The 23,878-nt window shown below is 34.2% G+C and overlaps 1 protein-coding gene across 1 annotated transcript; it reads left to right on the forward strand.

The window, feature by feature from the left end:
• Nucleotides 1-861: 861 nt before the first annotated feature.
• Nucleotides 862-23,534, forward strand: LOC143231842 (cytokine receptor-like). The gene is made up of 8 exons (XM_076466560.1): nt 862-1,194; nt 5,662-5,788; nt 6,858-7,042; nt 12,616-12,779; nt 14,556-14,712; nt 21,136-21,221; nt 21,483-21,721; nt 22,869-23,534. Exons 2-7 carry the CDS (start codon nt 5,739-5,741, stop codon nt 21,666-21,668), a joined length of 828 nt encoding a protein of 275 aa, XP_076322675.1. The 5' UTR covers nt 862-1,194; nt 5,662-5,738; the 3' UTR covers nt 21,669-21,721; nt 22,869-23,534.
• The last annotated feature ends 344 nt before the right edge of the window (nt 23,535-23,878 follow it).

Raw genomic sequence — 23,878 nt, forward strand, 5'->3', positions numbered from 1 at the left:
GTGAGATTTTCCTATCATGCAGTAGATAGTAGTGTATAGTGAGATTTTCGTATCATACAGTTGTGTATAGTGAGATTTTCGTATCATACAGTAGTGTATAGTGAGATTTTGCTATCAGATAGTAGTGTATAGTGAGATTTTCCTATCATGCAGTAGATAGTAGTGTAGAAATGTTTCCTATAGTTATTAATCTTTGAAGTATTTTCCTGTAGCTAACAGTCCACACAACATTTTCAATGTAGTTGTTAATAATAATTATCTAAAAAATGTTTTCCCCATAGTCCAACAAATGTCTTGTTGTAGCTAGTAATTTTAAAAAATGATTTTATTGTAGTTAATAGTTTAAATATGTTTACCCTGTAGTTTAGAAAAAGGTTATGCTGTTACTACAAAGAATTTTTGCATAAGCATAATTTGTAGCATAAAAATAATTCCCATCACAAGTAGTCTAAAAAATTTTTTCCATGGCTAATAATCTGTGAAGAGTTTTAGAGCACCCTCTGTTTTCAGGAAAATTTATTACTCTTTACCAATTTTTATTTTATTTTCTAAAAGTAAGTTTTTTTAATATTTGACAAGTGAAATGTACTCCAGACTTTTTATTACTTGCACTGGACACTCAAAAGTTTGGCCATTTGGGCAGTATACTATTTTTTTTTTCTCATTCAAAGCTGAGATTTTTGATAAAATATTTTTGATATTTGTAACGAACTATGTGAAATGGAAAGCCCACTCTTTACTTGTTTAAATTTTGAAAATGATTGTTGGTTTCAAAAGAGTGTTAGTTGCAGTTAATGTCGACCTAAAGTTATTTACTTTAGTTTAAAAAAATCCATTGTTTCCTCAAATTTTTAAAATGTTTTTCTTTCCTTTTTTTTTCAGATCTAACAAATGATTATTCTCTAGTAGTTGGATCTACAGTTGACTTGAACTGCACGTTACTTCGGCATAAGATTTCCCTGACGAACAAGGATCACAAAAGTGAAACATATTTTGTTAATTCCACATACTTGTTTTTTCGTTTCAATAACAAGACCATAAAACAGGAAAATGTTCATATTGTGGATCCCTTAACTGCTCGACTACAAATTCCCAACGCTAGCATAGAACAAACTGGAAAATATTTCTGTAACTTGAGGTTACCAGGCACAGAGAATTCTACTACTGTATGCTTAAGTAACATCTATGTTGGGTGTAAGTTTCTGACATTCTGTTCATAGTAATTTTGATAGTTGTTAAAAACAGTTATATATGATGCAGAAACAATAAACTGTAGAATAAAGATAAAGTAAAATGAAAAAAACATGTTTTTTGTTGTGATGTTATGATTTCTGACTTTGACATTACCATCACAATCATGAAATTATTTAATGTTATATTGAAATTGTGTTTCATTTTATGGATTCCTCATGATGGTGTGTCACTTTTTGAATTTTCATGATGGTGTGTAAGTTGTTTGTATTGTGTGTCACTTTCTGAATTCCTCATGATAGTGCAAGTTGTTTGTATTGTGTGTCACTTTCTGGATTCCTCATGATGGTGTGTAAGTTGTTTGTATTGTGTGTCACTTTCTGGATTCTTCATGATGGTGTGGAAGCTGTTTGTGTTGTGTGCCACTTTCTGGATTCCTCATGATGGTGTGTAAGCTGTTTGTATTGTGTTTCACTTTCTGGATTCCTGATGATGGTGTGTAAGCTGTTTGTGTTGTGTGCCACATTCTGGATTCCTCATAATGGTGTGTAAGATGTTTGTGTTGTGTGCCACTTTCTGGATTCCTCATGATGGTGTGTAAGCTGTTTGTGTTGTGTGCCACTTTCTGGATTCCTCATGATGGTGTGTAAGATGTTTGTGTTGTGTGCCACTTTCTGGATTCCTCATGATGGTGTGTAAGATGTTTGTGTTGTGTGCCACTTTCTGGATTCATCATGATGGTGTGTAAGCTGTTTGTATTGTGTTTCACTTTCTGGATTCCTGATGATGGTGTGTAAGCTGTTTGTGTTGTGTGTCACTTTCTGGATTCATCATGATGGTGTGTAAGCTGTTTGTATTGTGTTTCACTTTCTGGATTCCTGATGATGGTGTGTAAGCTGTTTGTGTTGTGTGCCACTTTCTGGATTCCTCATGATGATGTGTAAGATGTTTGTGTTGTGTGCCACTTTCTGGATTCCTGATGATGGTGTGTAAGCTGTTTGTATTGTGTGCCACTTTCTGGATTCCTCATGATGGTGTGTAAGATGTTTGTGTTGTGTGCCACTTTCTGGATTCCTCATAATGGTGTGTAAGATGTTTGTGTTGTGTGCCACTTTCTGGATTCCTGATGATGGTGTGTAAGCTGTTTGTATTGTGTGCCACTTTCTGGATTCCTCATGATGGTGTGTAAGCTGTTTGTGTTGTGTGCCACTTTCTGGATTCCTCATGATGGTGTGTAAGATGTTTGTGTCGTGTGCCACTTTCTGGATTCATCATGATGGTGTGTAAGCTGTTTGTATTGTGTTTCACTTTCTGGATTCCTGATGATGGTGTGTAAGCTGTTTGTGTTGTGTGCCACTTTCTGGATTCCTCATGATGATGTGTAAGCTGCTTGTGTTGTGTGCCACTTTCTGGATTCATCATGGTGGTGTGTAAGCTGTTTGTATTGCGTTTCACTTTCTGGACTCCTGATGATGGTGTGTAAGCTGTTTTTGTTGTGTGCCACTTTCTGGATTCCTCATAATGGTGTGTAAGATGTTTGTGTTGTGTGCCACTTTCTGGATTCCTGATGATGGTGTGTAAGTTGTTTGTGTTGTGTGCCACTTTCTGGATTTCTCATGATGGTGTGTAAGTTGTTTGTATTGTGTGTCACTTTCTGGATTCCTCATGATAGTGTGTAAGTTGTTTGTATTGTGTGTCACTTTCTGGATTCATCATGATGGTGTGTAAGTTGTTTGTATTGTGTGCCACTTTCTGGATTCCTCATTATGGTGTGTAAGTTGTTTGTATTGTGTGTCACTTTCTGGATTCCTCATGATGGTGTGTAAGTTGTTTGTATTGTGTGTCACTTTCTGGATTCATCATGATGGTGTGTAAGTTGTTTGTATTGTGTGCCAATTTCTGGATTCCTCATGATGGTGTGTAAGCTGTTTTTGTTGTGTGCCACTTTCTGGATTCCTGATGATGGTGTGTAAGCTGTTTGTATTGTGTGCCACTTTCTGGATTCCTCATGATGGTGTGTAAGCTGTTTGTGTTGTGTGCCACTTTCTGGATTCCTCATGATGGTGTGTAAGTTGTTTGTGTTGTGTGCCACTTTCTGGATTTCTCATGATGGTGTGTAAGTTGTTTGTATTGTGTGTCACTTTCTGGATTTCTCATGATGGTGTGTAAGCTGTTTGTGTTGTCTGTCACTTTCTGGATTGTGCTTCTGTACAAAGTATGCCATGTGTCACTCTGGTTTTGTAAGATAATTATATTATGTGTCATGTTTTTGAATCCTGTCTGAAATGACCTTAATTTAACATAACTTTTGGTTGGTTTTGGATCTTGAATAGTAGGTATTTTTCCAAAATATTCATTCTTCCTCAGGAATTGTGTGTCACATCTGCAATGTTTAGGATAAATAAATATGATTTATTTATCTCATATGATTTAGACAACGACATTATGTATTTCTTCACAGGAATGGTTTTCATAATTTCAAACAAAACTAGTACCGTTTATGTTTTGTAGAGAACTATATTCATGAATGTAATGCTTGTATACAGTGCCGTGCAAGTGTTTCAGGACAAACGAATAAATATGTCATTTTTATTTTTGTTGTATCAGTCTAATGTTTTCATGCCATTATAGAATGTACATTTCAACATTATGGTAATGTTTCACTGATCTCTGTTGACAACTGAATGATTCAAGAATACTAATAATTCTTTATAATTCCCACATACTTGTACAAGGACATGTTATAAGGGTTCTGCTTGAATAAACATACTCATCATATTTAGGGTCTGAAATAAATATCACAGTGCCCCATGGAATGTCTTAATTATATAGGAAGAATCTCGTAAGAAGCTAGCATGTGGTACCAGTATGTGTTAGAAGAAATCAATTTAATAACACTCCACAAATAATAAAAACAGTGTTTGACACTACATATGCTACTGACAAAAAAGTCTAGAGAATTGTCTTTAGAATAGAGTTCACATAAAGCTTTACTTGATATTGGTTGGACTTCTTACAAATTGCTGCAGACTTGAAATGCACCCCAAACACTGTCAAGTACACCCTAGATCATGAGACCGAGACAGATAAATTAGAAAACAGGAAAGGAAGAGACAGAACACCAAAACTCAATGATACTGATGTTAAGTATCTCAGTTTATACTGTTTTGAGGACAGAAGGAAAACTGTCACTGATCTCAAGCATGAGATAAACAACCATGTACCAGATTACAAGTGTTGAGAAGACTCAACAAGAATGGAATATTTGGTAACGTAGTAGTTTAAAAAAACCTTTACTTTGATCTTCAAGTGTGGTCAAGAGACTGAAGTTTGATCAAAAGTACAGAAACTGGATTGTTGATGATTGGAAAATTATGTATGGTTTGGGATGTTTACCTGTTGAGGCAACAGGAGATGTTTACAAAATAGATGGAATAATGGACTAACACAAGTACCATAAGATACTGATCCATCAAGGTGTACTGAGTGATTTGTGTATTATTGGTAAAAGAAGATAATTACCTCAAACAATCATACAGCTTGTGTAGAAATTACTTAGCTAAGAAAGAAGCTGGTGGGATCATTCAAGTGATGTAATATGCCCACCTACCTCCATGTGATTTAATATGTCCACCTACCTCCACGTGATGTAATATGCCCACCTACCTCCACGTGATGTAATATGTCCACCTATCTCCACGTGATGTAATATGTCCACCTACCTCCACGTGATGTAATATGCCCACCTACCTCCATGTGATGTAATATGTCCACCTACCTCCACGTGATGTAATATGCCCACCTACCTCCACGTGATGTAATATGCCCACCTACCTCCACGTGATGTAATATGTCCACCTACCTCCACGTGATGTAATATGTCCACCTATCTCCACGTGATGTAATATGCCCACCTACCTCACACACACAACCCAGTTGAGCAGTTCTGGGATTTGATAAACAAAAATTTGACAAATTAAAAGATACTTCAAAGAAACTTTATGGGAGTGTATTAGAGACATTTGGAGTGAAATCTCAAAATACACTTGGGTTAAATGTTATAGCAATGCTTGAAAGACTGTTTACAGCTATTAAAGCAAAAGGGTGACACAAAATATTAACTGTTCATTCAACTCAGACACTTCCACTGAGTTTCTGTTGTACTAAATATGAAGATTAATAACATGTTGATGTTTCACCATTGTTCTTTGAAAGTAGCCTGAAATCTAATGTTTGAGTTTGTTCTAACACTTTTGCACATTGTTGTACTCTTCTATTTTGTTGTGTATTTTTGGTAAAGCACAAACTTGATGAGTTGATTAAGTGTGAAATGAATTTCTAAATCAGCTGTGTATAGAAACATTAAAAAATACACAAATATTTGGAATAAGAAAGATACAACTCAGTATAAATCATTTTTGACACTTGGTGAACTTGTGCTGAAAACTTCCTATGTTTTCTCTTTGATAGACAAACCACGTGAAGTTAGCAGTTTTTCTTGTCTTAGTACAAACCTTGAGAGGCTAACTTGCTGTTGGCAGCCAACTATGAACCCTGTCCCAACAACTTACACTCTTAAGAGTCATGTAATTAGTGGGTGAGTTTGATTTTCTATAACAAAATTTTATGTGTCCATTCCATTGGATTTTTGTTGTATCTGATATTTTTTAGTTGTAATCAAAGTAACTTTAGATTAAAACAAGTTTCAGTTATATTTTAAAAAATCATGAAAACATTGCTTTTACACTTATAAAGTATATTACACATTGTGTTCCTTTTACCAGCTGGCAAAGCATAATTATAATTAAGATTTCCATTATAGTATGATATTTATCATAAGACATTAGTATTATATTTATTACACTTATCATAAAACTTTAGTATGTTTTTAGATGCTACATTCTTATCTTGTCTGTTAGAGATTTTTAAGAATTAGAAGAGGCAATAATAATAGTCTTCCAAACATATCATGCTATTATATTCATCAAATACATTGCAGACAAGGTATCAGGAAAATTGTCCCCTAGAAAATCTCCAGTTGAAGGTTTGTATTTGTTTTCTAACCAGTGTTAAACTTACTCAGTACTGTTCATTATGTCCCTACAATTAAACATAGCAGTACATATTGGTCTGCCTTCTATCCATTAATCATAATGTTTTTTACAAGATATCTCAAAATTGTGTGGATGGATTTTAACCAAACTTATCAATTTTAGAGTACCTAAAAAGTTCTAAACACCATTAACCTTTTTAGGTCATGGGCCAAAGGACGAGGTCACAGTGGGGCACAAATGTTTCATAAACACAGCTTGTACTTGTTTCGTATTATCTTAATAAATACTTAATTATCGTAACTGGTCACAGTAGGGTGATAGGAGCGTAGTAAATATCACATGTGTGCATAAAGGATATTTTTAATTGAAATATCAAAACATGATTATGTCACTACATAATGCATTAATAAAATGTTTTATTTTCTTTATATAGATTATGTGTAAAATATAATGGTTTTCAATCAAATATGAACAGGCAGTGATGGTGACGTTGTTAATGAATTAATGTAAATTAGTCCTATCAAAGATCTAAATCATTGAAGCTTAAATTACATCATCTTGTATGATGTAAAAATGAACAGTTTTAAAAGTGATATTATGTATTGGTTTCAGCCATTCTTTGCTAGGTTATGGAAACTGTCCAAACACGACTAAAGTTAACAATACGTGTTGTCAGTGGAGAGTGGACACTTCTCCACCATATTACATGAATCAAAAGCAGTTGTGGTTCACTTTGACTGGACACAATCATCTTGGACATATCACACAGAACATCATGGTTGACCACTATAAATTTGGTATGTTACACATTTGTTAATTGTTTTATTGGACAAACTTCTGTTCATGTGTTTTTCTAATTTGTTTTTGCTCTTGATAATGCATATGTTTTACAGTTTGCTCCTATCTTTGATAGAATATTTGTTCATTTGTTTCTATCTTTGAAACAACATCTGTTTCTCAACTGTTCCTGTCTTTGATATTATATCTGTGCTTCATTTGTACTTGTCTTTGATAGTATATCTGTTCCTAATTTGTTCATATTGTTGATAATATATCTGTTTCTCATTTGTTCATATTGTTGATAGTATATCTGTTTCTCATTTGTTCCTATCTTTGATAGTATATCTTCCTCATTTCTTCCTATCATTGATATTGTATGTGTTCCACGCTTCTTCCTATCTTTGATATTGTATGTGTTCCTCGTTTGTTCCTATCTTTGACAGTATGTCTGTTCCTCATTTGTTCCTGTCTGTGCTTCATTTGTATGTATCTATGGTAATATATCTGTTCCTCGTTTGTTCATATCTTTGATGTGATATCTGTTTCCTTGCTTGTTCTTATCATTGTTAATACAAGTTGTTTTTTGAGGATGTGTTTTAACAGCTGATGAAATATCTGTTCTTTACACGATATTCCTTGTGTCTGGAAATATGTGTATTCACCTATCTTTTACTGAGTGCAATCACCTCTCTTGTACTGAATGTATTCACCTATGTTTTATTCTTTAGAACACATGCCACCTCTTAATTTTTTCAACCATTGATTTGGCTGTGCTGCTCTTTTTGTTTCTCATCAAAGTGAAAATAGTCATTTCTGTTCTTTCTTACATTCCTCATACTGTTCTCACAATACACCTGTTTCATGTCATACTCATCCTTGATGTTGTACAAATATTTGTTCTTTCTTTTCTATGCCAGTTCTCACAACACACCTGTTTCATGTCATACTCATCCTTGATGTTGTATAAATATTTGTTCTTTCTTTTCTATGCCAGTTCTCACAGTACACCTGTTTCATGTAATACTCATCCTTGATGTTGTACAAATATTTGTTCTTTCTTTTCTATGCCAGTTCTCACAGTACACCTGTTTCATGTCATACTCATCCTTGATGTTGTACAAATATTTGTTCTTTGTTTTCTATGCCAGTTCTCACAATACACCTGTTTCATGTCATACTCATCCTTGATGTTGTACAAATATTTGTTCTTTGTTTTCTATGCCAGTTCTCACAACACACCTGTTTCATGTCATACTTATCCTTGATGTTGTACAAATATTTGTTCTTTCTTTTCTATGCCAGTTCTCACAACACATCTCTTTCATGTCATACTCATCCTTGATGTTGTACAAATATTTGTTCTTTGTTTTCTATGCCAGTCCTCACAACACACCTGTTTCATGTCATACTCATCCTTGATGTTGTACAAATATTTGTTCTTTCTTTTCTATGCCAGTTCTCACAACACACCTGTTTCATGTCACACTCATCCTTCATGTTGTACAAATATTTGTTCTTTCTTTTCTATGCCAGTTCTCACAACACACTTCTTTCATGTCATACTCATCCTTGATGTTGTATAAATATTTGTTCTTTCTTTTCTATGCCAGTTCTCACAGTACACCTGTTTCATGTCATACTCATCCTTGATGTTGTACAAATATTTGTTCTTTCTTTTCTATGCCAGTTCTCACAGTACACCTGTTTCATGTCATACTCATCCTTGATGTTGTACAAATATTTGTTCTTTCTTTTCTATGCCAGTTTTCACAGTACACCTGTTTCATGTCATACTCATCCTTGATGTACAAATATTTGTTCTTTCTTTTCTATGCCAGTTCTCACAGTACACCTGTTTCATGTCATACACATCCTTGATGTTGTATAAATATTTGTTCTTTCTTTTCTATGCCAGTTCTCACAACACACCTGTTTCATGTCATACTCATCCTTGATGTTGTAAAAATATTTGTTCTTTCTTTTCTATGCCAGTTCTCACAACACACCTGTTTCATGTCATACTCATCCTTGATGTTGTACAAATATTTGTTCTTTCTTTTCTATGCCAGTTCTCACAACACACCTGTTTCATGTCATACTCATCCTTGATGTTGTACAAATATTTGTTCTTTCTTTTCTATGCCAGTTCTCACAACACACCTGTTTCATGTCATACTTATCCTTGATGTTGTACAAATATTTGTTCTTTCTTTTCTATGCCAGTTCTCACAGTACACCTGTTTCATGTAATACTCATCCTTGATGTTGTACAAATATTTGTTCTTTCTTTTCTATGCCAGTTCTCACAACACACCTGTTTCATGTCATACTCATCCTTGATGTTGTACAAATATTTGTTCTTTCTTTTCTATGCCAGTTCTCACAACACACCTGTTTCATGTCATACTCATCCTTGATGTTGTACAAATATTTGTTCTTTGTTTTCTATGCCAGTTCTCACAATACACCTGTTTCATGTCATACTCATCCTTGATGTTGTACAAATATTTGTTCTTTGTTTTCTATGCCAGTTCTCACAACACACCTGTTTCATGTCATACTCATCCTTCATGTTGTACAAATATTTGTTCTTTCTTTTCTATGCCAGTTCTCACAACACACCTGTTTCATGTCATACTCATCCTTGATGTTGTACAAATATTTGTTCTTTCTTTTCTATGCCAGTTCTCACAACACACTTCTTTCATGTCATACTCATCCTTGATGTTGTACAAATATTTGTTCTTTCTTTTCTATGCCAGTTCTCACAACACACCTGTTTCATGTCATACTCATCCTTGATGTTGTACAAATATTTGTTCTTTCTTTTCTATGCCAGTTCTCACAACACACCTGTTTCATGTCATACTCATCCTTGATGTTGTACAAATATTTGTTCTTTCTTTTCTATGCCAGTTCTCACAACACACCTGTTTCATGTCATACTCATCCTTGATGTTGTACAAATATTTGTTCTTTCTTTTCTTTGCCAGTTCTCACAACACACCTGTTTCATGTCATACTCATCCTTGATGTTGTACAAATATTTGTTCTTTCTTTTCTATGCCAGTTCTCACAGTACACCTGTTTCATGTCATACACATCCTTGATGTTGTACAAATATTTGTTCTTTCTTTTCTATGCCAGTTCTCACAACACACTTCTTTCATGTCATACTCATCCTTGATGTTGTACAAATATTTGTTCTTTCTTTTCTATGCCAGTTCTCACAACACACCTGTTTCATGTCATACTCATCCTTGATGTTGTACAAATATTTGTTCTTTCTTTTCTATGCCAGTTCTCACAACACACCTGTTTCATGTCATACTCATCCTTGATGTTGTACAAATATTTGTTCTTTCTTTTCTATGCCAGTTCTCACAACACACCTGTTTCATGTCATACTCATCCTTGATGTTGTACAAATATTTGTTCTTTCTTTTCTATGCCAGTTCTCACAACACACCTGTTTCATGTAATACTCATCCTTGATGTTGTACAAATATTTGTTCTTTCTTTTCTATGCCAGTTCTCACAACACACCTGTTTTAATGTCATACTCATCCTTGATGTTGTATAAATATTTGTTCTTTCTTTTCTATGCCAGTTCTCACAACACACCTGTTTCATGTCATACTCATCCTTGATGTTGTACAAATATTTGTTCTTTCTTTTCTATGCCAGTTCTCACAACACACCTGTTTCATGTCATACTCATCCTTGATGTTGTACAAATATTTGTTCTTTCTTTTCTATGCCAGTTCTCACAGTACACCTGTTTCATGTCATACTCATCCTTGATGTTGTACAAATATTTGTTCTTTCTTTTCTATGCCAGTTCTCACAACACACCTGTTTCATGTCATACTCATCCTTCATGTTGTATAAATATTTGTTCTTTCTTTTCTATGCCAGTTCTCACAGTACACCTGTTTCATGTCATACTCATCCTTCATGTTGTATAAATATTTGTTCTTTCTTTTCTATGCCAGTTCTCACAACACACCTGTTTCATGTCATACTCATCCTTGATGTTGTACAAATATTTGTTCTTTCTTTTCTATGCCAGTTCTCACAACACACCTGTTTCATGTCATACTCATCCTTGATGTTGTACAAATATTTGTTCTTTCTTTTCTATGCCAGTTCTCACAACACACCTGTTTCATGTCATACTCATCCTTGATGTTGTATAAATATTTGTTCTTTCTTTTCTATGCCAGTTCTCACAATACACCTGTTTCATGTCATACTCATCCTTGATGTTGTACAAATATTTGTTCTTTCTTTTCTATGCCAGTTCTCACAACACACCTGTTTCATGTCATACTCATCCTTGATGTTGTACAAATATTTGTTCTTTCTTTTCTATGCCAGTTCTCACAACACACCTGTTTCATGTCATACTCATCCTTGATGTTGTACAAATATTTGTTCTTTCTTTTCTATGCCAGTTCTCACAGTACACCTGTTTCATGTCATACTCATCCTTGATGTTGTATAAATATTTGTTCTTTCTTTTCTATGCCAGTTCTCACAACACACCTGTTTCATGTCATACTCATCCTTGATGTTGTACAAATATTTGTTCTTTCTTTTCTATGCCAGTTCTCACAATACACCTGTTTCATGTCATACTCATCCTTGATGTTGTACAAATATTTGTTCTTTCTTTTCTATGCCAGCTGCAAAGGTTAATTTCTTTATATTTTTCATTCATCGTTTCTTTCATGCTCACATTCATATAATATACAGCTCAAGTTATTGTTTATGAAAGCAGTATATCTATGCTAGAAGAACTAAACATTGTTTACAGTGTGTAAGCCTGAAGACTAGAATTTTATCTGTAAAATTATGAAAGTATTTGCAGTTTCTCTGTTCTGAAATGGTTCAAGAAGTTAAATATGCATAGAAACGACAGTTATTAATGGAAGTAAAACTAATATTTTAATGATTTAAAATTCTTCAGTTGGTTTCATGCTTCCCAGTTACAATACTGTTGTTTATATTGCAGATTTGAATGTACCCCACGTATTCTCCCCCCAGCTGGGAACTTTCCAACATGGGACTCTATTTCATTCTTTGGTTGTGTGATTATCTGATTATTGTCTTATGTTTATAGATGTAGAATTGTCCTGTATTTATTATTGGTAATGGAGAATGTATATAAGGGAAAAAGTAACAATTGATGAAAGAATTAAAAATGGGAGAAGTGGAAGGGAGTTAGGAATCCCGGATACTCAGATGGATATCAGAAGAAGGAAGACCTCATTTGTTCTTAGACAAATTGGATGAAATTCCAGGATTTTTTAAAGAAATGGTTCAACTAAATAAATTCTGACTTTATATTGGTGTCAGTACAAAATTTTTATATCATTCTGTTTCTAGCAATTAAAGAAATTAAAAACATTAAGCATGTTAGTAGTGTATTTGGTAATATGAACAGTTCCTTGGTTGTACTCTGATTGGTCTTATAATGTGGGTCACTCTATTACCCTCAAAACATGCATTATAACTGGGGAGTACTGTAGTTGTTTTTGTACTTCAAAAACTGTCCTTAATTTGTTGTATGTTTTCTATTAAACAGTTTTACCTGATGAACCTTCTCAGCTGCAGGCTTCAGGAGAAACACCAACTAGCATTAAAATGAACTGGTTGCCCCCTAAGAACTTTGCTATCTGGGATTTTCCGCCTGGCCTCGTGTATGAGCTTTTATATAAACCTAACACTAGTAAAAATGAATCATGGAAGGTTTGTACTTGTTCTGAACATGTATAATGCACTCTTTGTTGTTTTTATTTATCATGTTTTATGGAGCTATTCTATGAGTGAAGCCACTTTATTATCCCTAAAACTGAAATAGAAACCTTTGTTTATTTTAAGCCTATTCCTTGAGTGAAGCCACTTTATTATCCCTAAAACTGAAATAGAAACCTTTGTTTATTTTAAGCCTATTCCTTGAGTGAAGCCACTTTATTATCCCTAAAACTGAAATAGAAACTTTTGTTTATTTTTAGCCTATTCTATGAGTGAAGCCACTTTATTATCCCTAAAACTGAAATAGAAACCCTTGTTTATTTTAAGCCTATTTTATGAGTGAAGCCACTTTATTATCCCTAAAACTGAAATAGAAACCCTTGTTTATTTTAAGCCTATTTTATGAGTGAAGCCACTTTATTATTCCTAAAGCCAAAATAGAAACCCTTATAACCCGAGTGCTTTTAAAAGGTGGACCTTTCAAAAGCTCTTGGGTTATAAGGGTTTCTATTTCAGTTTTATCAAGACTTTTTGGACCTACAAGTTTTTAGCACATCATTATTATTTCTAAAGTAAATCATAAAATGATATTTTATATCAACTAAGTGGAGCAGAAATTTAGTATTCAAATATCGTAGAGATTTTTCCTGAATTATGTACATTTAAATGTTCAGTATTTGATGTATCATTATGAAAAACTGGTAACATTTATTGTATTACTCATGAACATTTCAACATAATTTTATTCTGATGCACCTACTAGCATTTCAAAGCGTAATATGAAGTGGTGTCGACTAGTTGCCCTCCCTCTAGTGTATCACTGCCAAACTAGGAACAGTCTTGATTAGTTTAGTGCAAAATTCAAAAACAAACACAGTTTGAAATTTTAAGACATAAATAATAATATTTGAAAACATATGAATGTTTTATGCCAAGCTTGCTTTTAACAAATGCAGAGATTTATTTTCATGTCAACCAAACTTGTATTTTATGGCTTCATCAGGAATAAAGGCTGAAGTTCGTCTATACATTTGCACACTTTCAGTATCTGCACTATAATGTTTGATACAGCATGTTTATCTTCACAAAATTTGGCACACTTTTAGTGAAAATTACAAATATTTTGTACACAGAAAATCAGATTTTTTAGTGAAATATTCGTACTAAAGATTTGCTTGTGAAAATAGAGTCTGTTTCATTAGTAGTCTGAGTGCAAAGTGATTTCATGTTATGATTTAAAAAACTATTCTTTGGCTGAAAAACATTGAACATTTATGTAATCTCTAAAACCTTCTAAATACATTTCAAACATTTGTTTTCAATAAGACATTATATTTTATGGTATTTTCTATACTATAACTAAGTGGAGTCTGTCATTTGACCAACCTCGTAACCATCATAAAAAAAGTTAGAAAATAAATATAAATTATTCTTTTTTCGTGTTACAATATGTAGTCATTCTAGCTTAAGTCTCATAACTTTATATATTATTTTTTATCATATTTATCTTCCAGTCACACCTAGCTAACATTAACTTAACAAATGCAATATTGTGGCCTTTGACAAGTATCTTTTTGCAAAAGGGTTAATCAAAAACAAACTTTTTAAAAAGAAGTGCATTGCCTAGTGGCTCTGGAGGATGTATTATACATTATTCTATTAACAACATAGTTTTTCATTTTATTTTGAAATGTATGAGATGTGACAGTAGATTTTCCATCATAAAGATTGATGTTAAGGTAATAACTATTTCCTCTCTTTACAAAACAGATCATCAAAATCGGGAAGAATATTGGAGCTCATAATTTGACAGGATTAGTGCCTAACACTGTCTATGACTTATCAGTTCGCTGTCGCTCAGCAGAAGCAAGTGGGGAAGATATGTGGAGTAACCTTAAGAGCACGCTTGCTCGAACTGCTCCAGATGGTGAGTCTAGCACAACAGTGAAAAAATTAAAGTATACTGCACTTTATAGTTTTTACTATAACTGTTCCTAGTATAATTTTTAATGAACCTCTTATTATTTTAGTTTTAAAATGAATGTGGGTTTTTCCTAAAATTAATTGTTTTAATGATCCTTTGATAAAAATAGGTTTGATTGTTAAACATAAAATTGCTAGTATTAAGAAATTTCTTCATTAAATAAGTATTTCTATCTGTTCTTGTACCAGTACTTCCATTACACAGCTGTGGTTTAAAGGTTTAGAAAAACTAATGTTGCTGATATAGAAAAAATCAACCCATTCAATAGTAGGCTTACAAGCTAGGCCTATATATTAAATGGTTCATATTTGTATATGTAAGCCTTGCTTTATTAACATCTTAAAAAACAGAAGTGTGATGGCAGGCATTATTAATGAAGAGATTTGTAGGTTTAACTCTCTATTAATTCTGTGTTCATGGGTGGATATGTACTAGGATAGTAATAATAAAAGTAGTAGTAGATATGCACTTTGAAGGTTTTAGCAAGTATGTAAACACAATATACAGGACTTGAGATGGACAAACGTATTTTTATTCTTTACATAAACATTAGTCTACACTCATACATCAGAGTTCAAGTCACAGTGACATCATATATCTTTAGTATAAATACATGTCTTGTGTATACTTCAGAGTTCAAGTCACACTGACATCTTATATCTTTAGTATAACTACGTGTCTTGTGTATACTTCAGAGTTCAAGTCACACTGACATCTTGTATCTGTAGTATAAATACGTGTCTTGTGTATACTTCAGAGTTCAAGTCACACTGACATCTTGTATCTGTAGTATAAATACGTGTCTTGTGTATACTTCAGAGTTCAAGTCACACTGACATCTTGTATCTTTAGTATAAATACGTGTCTTGTGTGTACTTCAGAGTTCAAGTCACACTGACATCTTGTATCTTTAGTATAAATACGTCTTGTGTATACTTCAGAGTTCAAGTCACAGTGACATCTTGTATTTTTAGTATAAATACGTGTCTTGTGTATACTTCAGAGTTCAAGTCACACTGACATCTTGTATCTTTAGTATAAATACGTGTCTTGTGTATACTTCAGAGTTCAAGTCACACTGACATCTTGTATCTTTAGTATAAATACGTGTCTTGTGTATACTTCAGAGTTCAAGTCACACTGAAATCTTGTATCTTTAGTGTAAATACGTGTCTTGTGTATACTTCAGAGTTCAAGTCACACTGACATCTTGTATCTTTAGTATAAATAACGTGTCTTGTGTATACTTCAGAGTTCAAGTCACACTGACATCTTGTATCTTTAGTATAAATACGTGTCTTGTGTATACTTCAGAGTTCAAGTCACACTGAAATCTTGTATCTTTAGTATAAATACGTGTCTTGTGTATACTTCAGAGTTCAAGTCACACTGACATCTTGTATCTTTAGTATAAATTGCGTCTTGTGTATACTTCAGAGTTCAAGTCACACTGACATCTTGTATCTTTTTAGTATAAATACGTGTCTTGTGTATACTTCAGAGTTCAAGTCACACTGACATCTTGTATCTTTAGTATAAACACGTGTCTTGTGTATACTTCAGAGTTCAAGTCACACTGAAATCTTGTATCTTTAGTGTAAATACGTGTCTTGTGTATACTTCAGAGTTCAAGTCACACTGACATCTTGTATCTTTAGTGTAAATACGTGTCTTGTGTATACTTCAGAGTTCAAGTCACACTGAAATCTTGTATCTTTAGTGTAAATACGTGTCTTGTGTATACTTCAGAGTTCAAGTCACACTGACATCTTGTATCTTTAGTATAAATACGTGTCTTGTGTATACTTCAGAGTTCAAGTCACACTGACATCTTGTATCTTTAGTATAAATACGTGTCTTGTGTATACTTCAGAGTTCAAGTCACACTGAAATCTTGTATCTTTAGTATAAATACGTGTCTTGTGTATACTTCAGAGTTCAAGTCACACTGACATCTTGTATCTTTAGTATAAATTCGTGTCTTGTGTATACTTCAGAGTTCAAGTCACACTGACATCTTGTATCTTTAGTATAAATACGTGTCTTGTGTATACTTCAGAGTTCAAGTCACACTGACATCTTGTATCTGTAGTATAAATACGTGTCTTGTGTGTACTTCAGAGTTCAAGTCACACTGACATCTTGTATCTTTAGTATAAATACGTGTCTTGTGTATACTTCAGAGTTCAAGTCACACTGACATCTTGTATCTTTAGTATAAATACGTCTTGTGTATACTTCAGAGTTCAAGTCACAGTGACATCTTGTATTTTTAGTATAAATACGTGTCTTGTGTATACTTCAGAGTTCAAGTCACACTGACATCTTGTATCTTTAGTATAAATACTTGTCTTGTGTATACTTCAGAGTTCAAGTCACACTGACATCTTGTATCTTTAGTATAAATACGTGTCTTGTGTATACTTCAGAGTTCAAGTCACACTGACATATATTTTTAGTATAAATACATGTCTTGTGTATAACAGATTTGATCATTTTGGTCACATCTTATGTTTCATGTAAATACAGACAATAAGAATTATAGTGAAAATCCCACACCAGTCTGATGGGAAAAATCTGTTGATTTTTATTTTACTAGTAACTTTGAAGTACAAATTGTAATTTTAATATTATAGATTCTTTAAGTGGTGTAAAGATGGTGTGTGTGTGTGGTGCTTGTAGTGGTATAAAGATGGTGTGCATGTGTGGTGCTTGTAGTGGTATAAAGATGGTGTGCATGTGTGGTGCTTGTAGTGGTATAAAGATGGTGTGCGTGTGTGGTGCTTGTAGTGGTGTAAAAGATGGTGTGCGTGTGTGGTTGCTTGCCCAGTGGTATAAAGATGGTGTCGCGTGTGTGGTGCTTGTAGTGGTATAAAGATGGTGTCGCGTGTGGTGCCTTGTAGTGGTATAAAGATGGTGTGCGTGTGTGGTGCTTGTAGTGGTATAAAGATGGTGCCGCGTGTGCGTGCTTGTAGTGGTATAAAAAGATGGTGTGCGCGGTGGTGCTTGTAGTGGTATAAAGATGGTGTGCGTGTGTGGTGCTTGCCAGTGGTATAAAGATGGTGTGTGTGTGGTGCTTGTGGTATAAAGATGGTGTCGCGTGTGGGTGCTTGTAGTGGTATAAAGATGGCGTGTGTGGCGCTTGTAGTGGTAGTATAAAAGATGAATGCGTGTGTGTGGTGCTTGTTGTGGTATAAAATGGTGTGTGTGTGTGCGGCTTGTAGTGGTATAAAAAATGGTGTCCGTGTGTGGTGCTTGTAGTGGTATAAAAATGGTGTCCGTGTGTGGTGCTTGTAGTGGTATAAAGATGGTGTGCGTGTGTGGTGCTTGTAGTGGTATAAAGATGGTGTGCGCGTGTGAGGTGCTTGTAGTGGTATAAAGATGGTGTTGCGTGTGTGGTGCTTGTAGTGGTATAAAATGGTGTGCGTGTGTGAGTGCCCAGGTAGTGGTATAAAGATGGTGTGCGTGTGTGGTGCTTGTAGTGGTATAAAAATGGTGTCCATGTGTGGTGCTTGTAGTGGTATAAAGATGGTGTCGCGTGTGTGGTGCTTGTAGTGGTATAAAGATGATGGTGTGTGTGTGTGGTGCTTGTAGTGGTATAAAAGATGGCGTGTGTGTGTGTAGTGCTTGTAGTGGTATAAAGATGAGATGGTGTGCGTGTGTGGTGCCCCAGAGTGGCATAAAGATGGTGTGCGTGTGTGGTGCTTGTAGTGGTATAAAGATGATGTGCGCGCGTGGTGCTTGTAGTAGTGGTATAAAGATGGTGTGTCCGGTGCTTAAGAAGTGGTATAAAGATGGTGCGTGGTGTGTGTGGTGCTTGTAGTGGTATAAAGATGGTGTGTGTGTGTGGTGCTTGTAGTGGTATAAAGATGGTGTGTGTGTGGTGCTTGTAGTGGTATAAAGATGGTGTGTGTGTGGTGCTTGTAGTGGTATAAAGATGGTGTGTGTGTGGTGCTTGTTGTGGTATAAAAATGGTGTGTGTGTGTGGTGCTTGTAGTGGTATAAAAATGGTGTCCGTGTGTGGTGCTTGTAGTGGTATAAAAATGGTGTCCGTGTGTGGTGCTTGTAGTGGTATAAAAATGGTGTCCGTGTGTGGTGCTTGTAGTGGTATAAAGATGGTTTGCGTGTGTGGTGCTTGTAGTGGTATAAAGATGGTGTGCGTGTGTGGTGCTTGTAGTGGTATAAAGATAGTGTGCGTGTGTGGTGCTTGTAGTGGTATAAAAATAACATTTATGAACAACATGGAACTTATTGGTCTACCTTGGCTGTTCCACACTCTAAAGTAAATTAACTTAAAAAACAAAACAAAGTCATCCATTATCATTTATATATTTATAATGCTTTTTTTTAATGCACTTAACTTCACTACCTTTACAACAACTGAAGGCAACCCATTCCCAAGATCAACCACCCTGTTAGAAAAATAAAACTGTCTTAGCTGGTCTTACCATACCAAAACTGATATTTAAGTCCCCTAGTCCTTCTGTTAAAAATATGATGCATGAAGACTGTCAGTCTCAAACACCTCCTTCAGATTCCCCCCAAATCTTTTCATTCAAGAGAAAACAATTTGAAAGATTTCGCTACTCCTTATATAACAACATCTCCATCCAAGTTCTAGTTACCATTCTGAACCCTTTTCAGTAATTCAATGTTTTTCGCAAGGTAAGGAGTACAAGACTGAACACAGTATTACAAATGTAGCCTAACCAGTGACCTGTACAATAAAATTATAGCTTATTTAGACTTGTATTCAGTATTTCTGAAGATATAACCTGATGTCCTATTCGTGCTACCACTAGTAACAACACACTGCTTCGAAAGCTTTAGAGACTGATTAACCATTACACAATGATCCCTTTCCTTCATAACATTGTTAAAGTTATTCCCATCCAAATTGTACTTGTAATTCAAACTGTGATAACCCATATGCATCATCTTGCATAATTAAAATCCATCTGTAATTTATTTGTTCAACTCACTAAGTGATCTAAATCCTTTTGTAAATTAGCAGCATCCTCTTCACAACCAGCAACACTCAAGATGTTAATATCACCTATAAGTAATTCACTGATCATTGTTTTATCTGTGTCATTAATGTAAATAAAAAATAAGGCAAAGGTCTGAAGACTGAGTCCTGAGGTACTCCATTTGTAACATTAATCCAGTTTGACTCCATTTCTAACAACCCTCAGCTTTTCTTCCATCCAGCCACTCTCCTATCCAATTTGCTAACTTATCCCTCACCCCTATAGAGACAATTCTTTTACAAGCCTTTTATGTGGCACCTTGTCAGATGATTTCTGAAAATCCCGATACACTAAATATACACCCTTACTCTGATCTACATAAAGAGTAATCTTTTCAAAGTAACCTCTTACGATTTGTAAGTCAGGATTTTTTCTTAGTGAAACCATGTTGACTGTCCAGTAAAATTCCAAATTTTGTTAAAAAACTGTGCAAAGCATCTTTTAACACATTATTCAAAACTTTTCCCACAATTTTTGTAAGTCTAATAGATCTGTAATTACTGGGACAATTTTTATTGCCTTCATTGAAAAGAGGAGTTCATTAGCTAACGTCCAATCCTCTGGTACCTGACCATTGTTCAAGGATTGACAAAAAAATAGCAGTAAGTGGCTCACGTATCTGACCCTTAACCTCCTTCAAAACCTATGAGGAAATATTATCTGGTCCAGAAACCTTATCACTCTTTAATCTTTCCAATTTTTTATCAACAAGATTAATGTAATCATCTTGTTTCCAGTAATCAACTCTTCAAGATGTGGAACATTGGTGCTTGTAGAGGTGTATAGATGTTGTGTTTGGTGCTTGTGGTGTGTAGATGGTGTGTGTATTGTATGTAGTGTTCAACATACTTCACCTTTTATTACGTTAAACCATTTTTAATATACTGAAGTGAAGAAAAGTCTTCAGTTGTAGTCTGAGAGGTTTTTTTTTTATTGTTTGAACAGGTATTTTATCTGGTGTGTATGTTTGTAAACTAACAAACAAATATTTGTTACAGTTGTCCTGCAGGAATATTATCATGATGTCAGTGACATGAATCCAAACACCTGAGGCACAGTGTTAAAGAATGTAAAAACAAAAATTATGAAACATATTAGTTTATATTATGTGTTTTTCTAGTGGTTGTAATTTTCCAAGTTTACAGCCTTGAATAAAATCGTTTGTGTTAGGTAGCAAAAGTGATTTATCTTGGATGATATAATATGCTTTAGCTACCTTCCGAAGATAGCCAATGGTTTATGAAACTCGATATGCTCTCTAAACATTGTGTGAATTGTTTTATGTTAATCAGTTATCAGTTCTAGATATTTCAATATTTCCTTTCCCTTAACTCAGTTCCCTACCATGTACCAAATATAACAGAAGGATCATTTGAAGTCAAGGAACTGAGTGGTAGTAGAAACATCACATTGTACTGGAAGGTATGGTCTTAACAATATTCTCTGAGGCTTTCACAACATTAAAACTGTTTTGATGTTCTCTGTAGTTTTGTCTGTTGAATGTCAATACAGATACGGTTATGGACTATTTGTAAACTTGTAAGTTCCTTATTAATCAAACACAACTCTAAATATTTATATTTGAATATTATATCTTCAGATATTGTATTATTATTTAATATTTTTATTACAAGGTTTTGCATCTGCAAATCATAAAATTTATTTCTTTGTAACTTCTGCTAGCCTATTCCAGAAGAGCATTATAATGGGAAGGATTTCCACTATGTTATCAGTTACAAACCAACTTACAGCCTGTATTATAAAAGAGATGTGTCGGAACAAACCGTGGAAGTAATGGACATTAAGTATACCTTTTCCAATTTGAACATTAATACTGCTTACAAGTTCAAGATAATGATCAGCCAATAAGGAAGGGGTATCTAGAGGCATGGAAGATCTTACTGTAGAGAGTACAGAAAACAGTAAGAGTGCTCAGTTTTATCTAGAATTAAGTAATCTGTGGTCAGTGTTTTAGATGACATTAATATCTTTGTCAGTAGTTTGAACATGACTGCACAAGGCTTAAAGTTATTATATAAGTTTTGAAACTTTGTTATCTGGTGTTCAGTATTTTAATAAATTTTTTTACATAACTGAACACTTCCATCTCTAACTTCCTTCAGTAATTAATTTTTTTTATATATTTTTCTGAGTAAAGTTTAACAGACAACATGTTAATTCAAACAAGAACTTGTCAAAAAGCAAATGCAATGTAAGGATAAAGAAATCATGGTAAAAATAAAAATAATTTTGTTAGTTTCTGAATTAAATATATTTAATCAAAGAGAAACTCAGTACATAGATTTGTGATTTGTATCTATACTTTTCGTATTTTTGCAAAATTTGTTTTAACTCTACTTAGGAGAAGAGAATGTGTTAAAGTGTTACATGTGGACTGATTGTCAGTTCCTGATAAAGAACTCAGTTCAGGGCTGTAATGCTGTCTGCAGAAGTAGACGAGAAACTATTGAATGTGTAAAATGCGTAGCCTAAAACTTTCTCGAAGAGAAGGAGTTTACATATTGATTTGTTTTGTTAATGCTAATAAACCAGTTCCAGTAACTGTAGAAGGTAATGCTTGGCTTGGTTGGAATAACCAGTGTTTTGACTTATTACCTGTTGGTGTTGTTCATGGAAAACAAGAATTGTTTCAAAATGTGTGACAAAAAATTTATTACTCTATTTGAAAATGGAATACACTGTTTTTCTTATTTAGTGATATTGTAATAAAAATTTCATAAAACCACACCTAAAAGTGTGACTTACTCTCCAGAATCAGTTATTTTAATTGTTTAGGAACATAATACAAATAATCTGTTTCAGGCATACTCAAGTATCACCTAAAAGTTCTTCAGTTGGAAGAACGATAGCCAAGCCAAGTGTTGGTTGCTTTCTGTGTACTCTTGTTCATGTTATGATTGAATTAGAACATGCTACTAAATTCCATTTTAATCAAATAAGAAAAAAAAAATTCACAACATAAACTAGATAACAACAAACAAAACTAAATTACAAGTTTGTTTTTTATGATATATGTATTCAGATTAAAATGCCACTTTGTTTTTTAAGTGCCTGCTGAACCTGAAGAAGTCACTGTCATGTCTTTTGGTAATGGAACCTACCAGGTGAATTGGGAATATCCTAAAGACAAAAAAAATCTTATTGATAGATTCACAATTTATTGGTGTCACAACCTTCGACCTCACTCTTCTATGTGCAGGTATCCAATAGAATGGACATTTGTTCCTCCTCACAACACTTCTGAAAACATTAACTTATCTGGTGACACTAACTATCAGTTTGCAGTATCAGCAGAAACAAGAAATATAAGTTCTGGAATGAACAGAGCATCGTGTGTTGTACCGTATGAAAAAGGTAATATGTTAGAATGTTCTCACTTGGTGCTATTCCTGTGTACAGCTGTCATGGTGTGTTGTACCGTATGAAAAAGGTAATATGTTAGAATGTTCTCACTTGGTGCTATTCCTGTGTACAGCTGTCATGGTGTGTTGTACCGTATGAAAAAGGTAATATGTTAGAATGTTCTCACTTGGTGCTATTCCTGTGTACAGCTGTCATGGTGTGTTGTACCGTATGAAAAAGGTAATATGTTAGAATGTTCTCACTTGGTGCTATTCTTGTGGTACAGCTGTCATGGTGTGTTGTACCCAGATGAAAAGGTAATATGTTAGAATGTTCTCACTTGGTGCTATTCCTGTGTACAGCTGTCATGGTGTGTTGTACCGTGATGAAAAGGTAATATGTTAGAATGTTCTCACTTGGTGCTATTCCTGTGTACAGCTGTCATGGTGTGTTGTAAAATCAGATGAAAAGGTAATATGTTAGAATGTTCTCACTTGGTGCTATTCCTGTGTACAGCTGTCATGGTGTGTTGTAACCGTGATGAAAAAGGTAATATGTTAGAATGTTCTCACTTGCGCTATTCCTGTGTACAGCTGTCATGGTGTGTTGTACCCATTATGAAAAGGTAATATGTTAGAATGTTCTCACTTGGTGCTATTCCTGTGTACAGCTGTCATGGTGTGTTGCAACCAGATGAAAAAGGTAATATGTTAGAA

The sequence above is a fragment of the Tachypleus tridentatus genome, chromosome 1 (assembly GCF_004210375.1).
Source record: "Tachypleus tridentatus isolate NWPU-2018 chromosome 1, ASM421037v1, whole genome shotgun sequence".
Classification (NCBI taxonomy): domain Eukaryota; kingdom Metazoa; phylum Arthropoda; class Merostomata; order Xiphosura; family Limulidae; genus Tachypleus; species Tachypleus tridentatus.